This window comes from Gossypium hirsutum, chromosome A01, assembly GCF_007990345.1.
Source record: "Gossypium hirsutum isolate 1008001.06 chromosome A01, Gossypium_hirsutum_v2.1, whole genome shotgun sequence".
Classification (NCBI taxonomy): Eukaryota; Viridiplantae; Streptophyta; class Magnoliopsida; order Malvales; family Malvaceae; genus Gossypium; species Gossypium hirsutum.
Window position 1 is genome coordinate 25263176 of NC_053424.1, and position 10444 is coordinate 25273619.

At 35.3% G+C, this 10444-nt stretch overlaps 1 protein-coding gene and 1 pseudogene across 1 annotated transcript; one reads left to right on the plus strand and one right to left on the minus strand.

Annotated features, from left to right (window-relative positions):
- Positions 1 to 872: 872 nt before the first annotated feature.
- On the plus strand, positions 873 to 6354 carry LOC107917905 (probable LRR receptor-like serine/threonine-protein kinase At2g16250; annotated as a pseudogene).
- A 52-nt stretch (positions 6355 to 6406) lies between these two features.
- LOC107917907 (50S ribosomal protein L27) lies at positions 6407 to 8830 on the minus strand. Its single transcript, XM_016847317.2, has 5 exons — positions 8272 to 8830; positions 7837 to 8061; positions 7108 to 7217; positions 6884 to 7008; positions 6407 to 6804 (listed from the first exon to the last, which is right to left on the minus strand). The coding sequence occupies exons 3-5, from the start codon at positions 7190 to 7192 to the stop codon at positions 6571 to 6573; spliced, it is 444 nt and encodes a 147-aa protein (XP_016702806.1). The 5' UTR covers positions 7193 to 7217; positions 7837 to 8061; positions 8272 to 8830; the 3' UTR covers positions 6407 to 6570.
- Between the last annotated feature and the right edge of the window lie 1614 nt (positions 8831 to 10444).

A 10444-nucleotide genomic window follows, 5' to 3' on the forward strand; every position in this document is an offset into this window, starting at 1 on the left:
TGCTTGATATTGACTTACCATCGTTACTGCATAACAAACATCTAAACGTGTGCTTAGTAGCATATCATACATGAGACTTCCTACGGCCAAGGCCATAAGGCATAAGGAACTTTATCTTATGTTCTCTTTCTTTTGCTACCTTAAGATAGTCTTCTAAAGAAAAAAAATCAAATCTCAAAACAAAAGTTTGTGATCCCTTTTTTGAATTGATCATTGTAAGACGTTTCAATAACTTGTCTATTTATGAACCATACGATAAAGCTATCACTTTATTCTTTCAATCCCTAAGGATTCAAATTCTTAGAACATAATTAGATTCACCTAAATCTTTCATGCTAAATTGTTGAGTTAACCACAGTTTAACCGATGACTATTTATGTACAACATTTCAATGAGTAGAATGTCATCGATATACAAAATTAGAAAAATTAACTTTCCATCCACAATTTGTTTATAAACACAAATTTCATCAATGTTTTACTCAAAATCAAAAGTTTAATAGCTTGATTTAATTTAATGAATTATATCAAGGTTAATATATATCTTATTTAATTATAAATTTAAAATGCTTAATTTTAATTGGAATTAATTTTAATTTTTTGTAATGAAAGAAGTTAAATATACTTGATTTAATTATATTTTTTTTTTTGTAATTAAAAGTGAAAAAATAAACAAATAAAGAAACAATTATATGTGAAAATTTCTTCAAATAGGATGGGTAAGTGAAAGAAATAACTTAAAATCTAAATGGCTCGAGTGTGAAAATTACCCAACTTCAAATATCATATAATTGGAAAAAGAAATAAGAATAGTTGATGAAGATAGAGTGATCATAAAGCACAAATTTCATCAGGTAAATGTCGCTGAAGAAGACTTTATATCCCCACTCTATTTGCCACTTACAACACTTTGTATTTTGATTGATTACGATGTGAAAACGAAAGGATTCACCCTTTTTTATTTTATTATTCCATATTGTTGTTGGGTACAGGCTGAGTGGGTTTTCAGGATCAAGATTCCACCTTTTCTTTTTTTAAGGTATAATAATTTATTTGAACAATTTTAGTTAATTTTTTTATAAAATTTGAGTGGAAAAAAAGAATTCCAAGTCAATGAAGCATAAAACTCCATATCACCATTGAAGTTCTGAGTGAGTAGTAATAATAAAATTGAAAGGTTTAGAGTCTTTTGAGTTTGTTGAAATGGCAGGTTCACTAAATAGCTCCGGTGGATAGTAAAGTAGAACTGTATTTGCAGAAAGCCTTGCGGTTGGGCAAACAAACCCTTCCCTCATTTTTTTGCTTTCATCTCATTAATGTCACCTGACCCTCGCTTCCCTTAAAACCCCGTGCCATCATTCATTTTTTTTCTTTGAATTTCTTTTGGATTTAATACATCAAGTTCTATTTGATTTTTCTTTTATTTGTTTAAATTATTATTAATTCGGGATCGGCGGTAAACAACATCGAATGCAGAATCAAAGCTCGTGATTGGTGGTAAGAATTTACCAAGAACAAGATTTTTTTTTCTCACTATTTTTGAGTAATAGTTATTACTTAATAACCCCCCCCCCCAATTTTATTTTTTTAATTTTACTTTCTGTAAATCAAGTAAGAACATAAAATGTACAGATTAGTAAGAGAAAGAGAGCTCTCTGATAGTAATGGTAATGGTAAACATACGAAACTAACAGATTTTTATTTTGTTAAGAAGAAGATGAGTTTGACACTTAGCGGCCATTGAAGTTCATCAGCATCAGCTTCGCATTATCAATGGAAGCTCAAAGAAATGCGTTATCAATAATCTTGTTAGCTGTAATCTTGTTCTTGATCCAGTGCGTGGTAGCTCAGAAAGCTCGGTTAAGTTCTCCAATCGAACGGCGGGCATTGCTGGATCTCCGCGCATCTTTAGGTCTCCGAGGCAAAGATTGGCCCATCAAGTCCGACCCCTGCTCGTCGTGGCTCGGTATCGAATGTCGGAACGGCTCCGTCTCCAAAATCAGTGTTTCCGGTTTAAAAAGAACCAGACTTGGACGACTCAGTCCCAAGTTCAATGTTGATTCTTTGGTTAATTTGACCCGGTTAGTTTCCTTCAATGCTTCTGGGTTCCCGCTTCCCGGGTCAATACCGGATTGGTTCGGAAACCGGTTGGCTAATCTCGAGGTTCTTGATCTCCGCTCATGCAATATCTCCGGTTCAATCCCTGGTACACTCGGTAACTTGAGTCGACTCACTTCTTTGTATCTTCATGATAACAATCTTGCTGGTTTAATTCCTGCTACATTGGGACTATTAAGGAACTTAAAATTTCTTGATCTTTCGGTTAATTCGCTTACCGGTTCGATTCCCTCAAGTTTTCGGTCTTTTGGAAACATGGAAAGGCTTGAACTTGCTTCAAATTACTTATCTGAGTCAATTCCACCTAGTTTAGGCACTTTACGAGGTCTTCAAGTGTTCAATGTTTCAGATAATAATCTTTCTGGTTCAATTCCTATTCAGTTTGGCAATCTTTCAAGGCTGGTTAAGCTTGATCTTAGTAGGAATTCTTTGTACGGTTCATTGCCGGAGGAATTAAAGATGTTAAGGAGTTTAAAAATGATGATAATGGCGGATAATGAGCTAGAAGGACATCTGCCTGTCGATTTGTTTTCAAGTCTTGTTGAGTTGCAAGTTGTGGATTTGAGTAGGAATAAGCTTGATGGTGCTCTTAACGCTACAATTTGGTCAATGCCTAAATTACAGTCCCTTGATGTATCGAGCAACAACTTTACTGGTCCATTTCCGGGTCTTAGATCTAATATTAGTGCCACTACAGCTGCCATGTTCATCTGTCAACAATTTCTTATGAACTGAATTTTTCGCTCGGGATGTTCAGATTCATTGATCTCTCTGGCAACTATTTTGAAGGCAAGGTAGACAACACGAAAAGAAACGCTATTATTGACAAGAATTGCCTTCAGGCTTTGAAACAGAGGACTTTGGAGGATTGTAGACTTTTTTACACTGATAGAGGGCTAAGTTTTGATAATTTTGGAGCACCCGACACAACGCAGCCACCTCCTGCAGAATCTAGTTCGGAGAGCAGGAAACGGTTGATATTTATTTTGGCTGGAGTAGTTGGAGGACTTGGCTTCATTGTACTATTGGTTCTGATTCTAGTGCTCGTCTTGAGGCGCAATAAGGGCATCGGAAATCAAAGAAGGAATGCAGATGTTGGGCCAGTTCCTGAAGGGGATAGTCCTCAACTTCCGAAAGATCCTACAATAGCTGGTGCTGGAGATCCATTTACATATGAGCAGCTGCTCCTAGCAACTGAAAATTTTAGTGAGACGAATCTTATTAAGCACGGCCACTCAGGTGACCTATTTCGTGGTATCTTGGAAGCTGGGATCCCAGTGGTCATCAAAAGGGTCAGTTTGAGTTCTTTCAAGAAAGAATCATACATGATGGAATTGGATTTGTTCAGAAAGCTTTCTCACCCAAGATTTGTCCCGCTTTTGGGGCACTGCTTGGAGCATGAAACTGAGAAGCTTTTGGTATACAAGCATATGCCAAATGGAGATTTAGCCAATTCCTTTTACAGGGCTACCAATTCGGATGATGATAGCTTACAGTCCCTGGATTGGATTACAAGGTTAAAAGTAGCTACTGGAGCTGCTGAAGGACTGTTTCATTTGCACCATGAATGTAATCCTTCCCTAGTTCACAGGTATTTCAGAACATGCTTTCTCTACTTTTTACTTCTATTCTCATTGTAATAGTTAATAATCAATCCTTTTAGCTGCTGGAGCTAAATATATTGCCTTCTCCATTCTATCTTATGCTGTTCATCTTGTTTTTGCAACATTTCGCAAGCTTTAGGATTTCGATTTTCAGTATCCTCAATTGTTTGCTATAATTACTTTTGGTGGTTGAAGGGATGTTCAAGCTAGCAGTATTCTTCTTGATGATAAATTTGAAGTGAGACTTGGAAGCTTGTGTGAAGTTCGTGCCCTGGAAGGAGATACACACCAAAATGTTCTCAAAAGGCTGCTCCGGAAACCACAGTAAGTATTATATAAGTCGCTTGTTTTGTCCATAATACACCTGATTTGTATCTTTCAGTACGTAGTTCATCCTACTGCTTGCTTAGCCTTTTGTCTTGTAACTACAGCATTTGGTATCATATTGCTATGCATGCTACTTTCAACATAGTTAATTTGATTGAAGGGATATGACCTACTGATTCCACAGAATACATTGATATTGCTGATCTTCTTAGATGTAAATTTATAAACTATATAATTCTTTCCAAGGTCATTGGAGTAATGAAATAGGTCCACGGATAAAAAGAGCATAGCATATATGATTCAACTTTAGATTCCCACTTTTTTTCTTCGTAGCACTCGTTATATAAAATAGATTATTTGAATTATTCGTCGATAATGTGTTTGCCGAGATCTTTTTCTGTATTGTATATTTATTCAATGCTCTAATATAAATTTTGACTCAATGATGTGCAGGACCTCTGAGCCAGGCCCTTCAGGTTCAGGTGCGTAAAATTTGATTGCATGCTTGTTAACATCCTTAAGTTCTATATGTTATCATGGGTTAACATGTTAGGCTTAATAAAAGTAGTTCACTAATGTGTGAGCATTCATTTCATTGATTTGCCGTTCTTATCCTACAAGCACTGGAATTGGCATCATCCCTGCTTGAATTGGTTTTTTTTTTTATTTTTTGATACTATGCTTGAATTGGTTAATTTGACTGAAATTAAAGCAGTTATAACACATGGATAAAGATTATATCCATCACTTGTTCCTATAGTTGGAAACTGAAACTATAGATTTTTTGCCAAATTTGCGCATGGAATTAAGAATTATCTCAAAGAATATCGTTGGGGAGGGTTGATTCTGAATTATTAATAAGACATCAGCATCCGTTTCTTATATCAATGTTTGGATATGGGCAGGTTCTTCTTCAACTACTTGTGCTTACGATGTGTACTGTTTCGGGAAGGTATTACTAGAGCTTATAACAGGCAAGCTTGGTATTGGTAAGGCAGAAGATGCATCTACAAAGGAGTGGCTTGAGCAAACCTTGCCTTGCATCAGTATATATGAAAAGGAATTGGTGACTAAGATCATGGATCCATCCTTGATTGTAGATGAGGATCTATTGGAGGAGGTATGGGCCATGGCAATCGTGGCAAGGTCATGCCTTAACCCCAAGCCTTCTAAACGACCCTCAATGAAACATATTCTTAAAGCATTGGAAAACCCTTTGAAAGTAGTAAGAGAGGAGAGTTTCAGCTCCGCAAGGCTAAGAACAACATCTTCTAGGCGGTCTTGGGGTTCTGCCTTCTTTGGTAGTTGGCGACAGAGCTCATCAGAGAGTGCCACCATCCCAGGCCACCAAAACAGAGAGGGTTTCAGTGGTTTTAGGCAGGCAGGTAGAGTAGGTTCTCATGGCAACGATGGAATTGAACACTCGTCTTCATGTAAAAGGTTGTCGAACGAAGTTTTCCCTGAACCCATGGAAATGCAAGACATGGAGATGTTAGATGAAAACTAACCAATAATCCTCAGTGTTTGAAGTGCCTGCTCAACCATTGTACCCAACAGTTTTTCTTTTCTAGTTGTGCTCTACAGCTATTATTTTATGAGGATACTTGTAGCCAGCAGGTGATCCAACCTGATTCAGATAAACTGGCTGAGCTGATACATCCCTTGGCTTAATGAAAATAGCGGAAGTCAGCCATGAAAAAGAAGAGAGCAAGAGCCCCGATTGTATCCAGCAAGATTCTTTCATACATTCAAAAGCTCAAAAGCTTGTTTGCAGTTGATTGTTACAACAAGCATAATTTTTTTCGTTGTAATTGCCTTTTTTCTCACATATCTGAACATGGAGAGTGTACAATTGTAACAGGTTAGGACCCCTTGCAGATTTATTAAGTTTACATTTTGTTAGTAGCAATCAAAGAAACACATTAACTGTATTCTTCCATTTGAGAAATTGGATTCAAACATTTGGCATCCCAGTAAAATCTCAAAACATAAACCGCTTGCATTTCAATAACTACAGTTCACTAAAAGCCCTAGAAAGCTGCTTCATGTTAGCTGCGTCAAGCTCAGCCAATCAACTAGAAAAGACTACTTCCTAGTCAAAGCCATTCGAGAACAAAACTCATAAGAAAAATGAATCACATCAGACTGTTGGTAAAGTACCCGAGAGATTCCACCATTTTTTACTAGAAACTTATCTTAGAGGTCTTGTAAAAAGCTTGCATCATTTTATAGCATAATATCTTGCTCATGGCTGTGGAATACTTGTATGCTAGAGTCTAAAAACTATGCTATGCAGTAAAGAAAAATCAAAAGAAATGAATATCAAAAAAGGAAACCGGAACAGAAACAACCATGCGGTAAATGGAACATGGGGAGCCAAACCTCATGTTTCTTTTATTTTGTATCTCTCCCAAGATCCTCTCTGATACAATTGATAGTTGAATATCCAATATCATTCAAAAAGTTTAGCTAACTATGAGATGCAAACTTGGTTGCCTAAACAAACAATAATGTCACAAACCTTACGTGGCTGTCTTTAGCTCTCCTGCATCAGCAGTAGCATAAAGGGGGTGAAGGACATGTCCTTCCTTGGGTTCAACATGTACCCATTTGCGCCCGCTAAGCTTATGCGTCTCAAATTTCACACAACCTTCCTTTAGGGCATAGAGAGTATGATCTTTCCCAATCCCTACATAGTTTCCAGGATGGAAACGTGTTCCTCGTTGACGAACTATAATGTTTCCAGGAATCACCCTCTGCCACAACAATGCAAAATCTTCATATCATATCTATTATTACTAAATGGACGCATTTGAATTTGGATCATCCACTGACCTCGCCACCAAACTTCTTCACCCCAAGATTCTTGGGTTTTGAATCTCTTCCATTCTTAGTTGATCCAGCAGTTTTTTTACTAGCCCACCGCCTAAGCATCAAACTTAAGCCAGAAGAAGATCCATCTAAGCCACAAATAAATGAGGATAAGTTCCATGAAATTAGCTCAAAGAATTTAATAAATATTAAAAGCAATCAAAACAGCTCATTTCAACGAAGCATACCCGTGATTGTGCCAAACACAGGAGCGCTGGTAACTAGCTCCTTCACGCTTATCCTTTTGCAGAAGGTCGTTGCAATGTTAAACATATCTAATATCCGTAATCAAAGACACCTTGAAGAGAAATCAAATAACATGATTTTCATCAAATATTAAGTAGTACAAAGAAATCAAATTCCCGAGCTACTTAAGAACATAAAAACCATAAATCGATCAAAGCGAAATGACTGGGGGAAATTCGAGGGCTTTCACAATAGATATAAAGGGTTGTACCTGTCTCCTAATGTGATACGATTGGATCGATCGTCTAATTCATCAATTGCGGATCTTTTTCTAGGTTTTTTTTTTTTTCCTTTTCTTCTCTTGGTATGAAGTAATTATCAAACAAATTTTATAAACTCCTATAAATCATTCAGGAAAGCCAGCTTGCTCTAACAACATATAATCCAAGCAAAAGTTGAAATTAAAAAGGCAAAGTTTAGTAAGCTCAGACAATACTGAACCACATAGATCCTTAAATGATTGAATACACTGATATTGGTTTATGATTGTGCAATTTGTACAGCAAATTAATAAGAAAATTATAGATGGGGACCGAATCAAATAAAAGAAAAGCCCAAAAAAGGATCATGAAATACAAGAGATATATTTTGAACACACCCACAATTTCCATCCATTCAACAATGTCTAACTTACTCAAAGTACAAGAGAAAATTACTAAAACCAAACTGACCTTTAGCAGCTTTAGCTAACAATGGTTGAGCACTGGAAAAAAGGTTGCTTCATGTACCAGTTGGATGGCAGAGTAGCGGAGGCGAAGTGGTAGCAAAGGGGCAGCACACTATTTCAGCTTCTTGGGTTTTTTTCTTAGGTTAGAAATTGAAGTTTTGAACCAAGCCCATTGGGTAAATCTTTCAAAAGAAAAAGCTTACCCGTCAAAACACAAAAAACCCCTTTACTGAAAATGAAAAAACTTCAAAAATTAATAAAATATATTTAAAATTAAAATTAATAAAATATATTTAACATTATTAATAGTTTTTATTTCTTTCATAAAAATATATGTGTGTGATGAAACTAAATGGTTATCTTTCACCAGTATCTTGAACAAAGCAGTAAATGCTCTGCACTATGCACCATGCCACTATCCAACAAGTTCGTTAAATACCTTTTAAACATCATCCCGATGTGGCTAAGGCTAACCACCATCCTTGGCTTCCTCGCCATGAATCAACTGTCTCCCAAGCTCTAAAAATGGATCTCCAATTCGGTTCTACCATTAAATTCCCCGCCGGTTCAAGCTCCTCGCAAATCATATCGAATGTGTGTTTACATATTCGAAACGCGCGTTTGAACCACCACCGGCATTGTCGGAACTAGCTGAAAGCGTCGAAGAACTACCGGCGACGGAGCCTGATTTACGAGCTCGCTTCTTTCTGGAATTACCCAACTCTTCTTCCGTTTCAAACCAGTAATTTCTTCAATTTTTGCTTCAGCTTCAAACAAAATTCAAAGCCAGTCAGCCATAGATGATGTTGTTCTTCTTGCTTTGCTCCCTCGTCTAAATAAGTCTTTAAACCCGTTGTTTTCTTCATTGGCCAAAGATTCATCACTAACTTTTCTACCCATTTTCTTGTTGTTCCCATTGAACCCATTTTCCATTTCCTCAAAGGAATCGAAGCTGTTATTATAAGAAAATTCTTGTTGATCAAAAACAAATGTGAAAGAACCCATTTCCATTTTACCAAGAATATTATATTTGTAATATTTTTATTAATTTTTTAAATAACTTTTATTAATTTAAAATAATTTTTAAATTTCTGTTCCTTTCTCACATCTAGGCTTTTTTATCTGAATATTGTGAAAAAAAAAACCTAAATAGTATGTTTGGTAGATTATGTACCGAAATGGTACATGAATGTAAGTGGAAGTTGGTGCATAAGCGGCACCACCCTAAAATCTAAAAGAGTAGACTAAAATATATATATTAAAAAATTGAAAATGCCATCTAAATAGGCAACACTAAAGAAATACGGGTCATTTACATATGACCAAAACCCAACCCTCTGTCGACCTGCTGACATTAAGGTGACAGGACCACTAGTGATGCCTAATAGGTAGGCGGCACACCCCCCGATCATGCCAAACTAATAGGCAACACTAGGGTGGTGAAGCCAACCTCATAAGCACACTCTTGACCCCTGCAACAGTGGCAGTGATGGGACAGGACTATGCCCGTGAAATCTGTTTTGGGGGCCATTATAAGGTCCCCAATGTCCCCATTTTGGCCGGATGAAAGGAAAAAGAAATTTAGAAGAAGAAGAAAAAGAGAGCGGGAAGGGAAGGAAGGGAAAAAAGAGAGAAGAAAATAGAAGCTGAATAAAGAGAAGAGAAGGGAAGGGAAAAAATAGAAAAGGAAAGGAGAAAGGGAAAGAGAAGAAGTTGTGTTTGGGATTTGAGAAAAAATTAGGGTTAGGTTTAGGGTTTGAAAAAAAATTAATCAAGAGGTTGTATTTGCAGTTAGAAGGATTTGGTGTTGAAAAGAATCATAAAAGATATTTTTTCTATTTACTAATTTTTTGTTATAAATAAATGTTTTTTTCTTTTTTTTATTTATTTTGAAATTAATTTTTAATTTTATTGTTGTAAGGTATTATTTGGTTAAAAAGAACTATTAAGGTATGTTGGTATTTATTTTATATTTTCATTCATAAGCTTGTTTTAATGTTTGTTTCAAGTAAAAAAGCCTATTTATGTTATGTGGAAAGAATGTTTTATTTTTTTATGAAATTTATTTGTCTTGTGTGTTTTAGGTTTATTAAATTTATTTTTTATGTAAGTTATTTGTCATGTGTGTTTTAGGTTTATTAGATTTATTTTTTTATGTAATTTATTTGGAATTTGTGAACGAAACCATTGAGTTGGAATTGATGAAATAAATTAAGAATAAGAGTTTACGTGTTCTAACTTTTTTAGATTTTATAATTGGGAATAAGAGTTTATGTGTTTTAAATTTTTGAAATTTCTTTTGAATCCTTGAATGAAAAAATTTATATTTTTTGACAACAATTAAGTTGGCATGTTATTATCTTTTAAACCAATATATTCTACTTATTATCATTTTAAAATAATAACAAGAATATTCATATTTATTATGTTGAGATAATTTATGTTATATTTCTGTTATATTTTTTTGATTGGCGTGTTATTTTTATTATTTTAATATATATTTTTTGTTTTTTATGTAGGTAAAAGTTTAGACCATTGAGTTGGAATTTGTGAATGGGACCATTGAGTTGGAATTTGAGTTGAAATTTATAAGATATATTTATTTTGTTAAT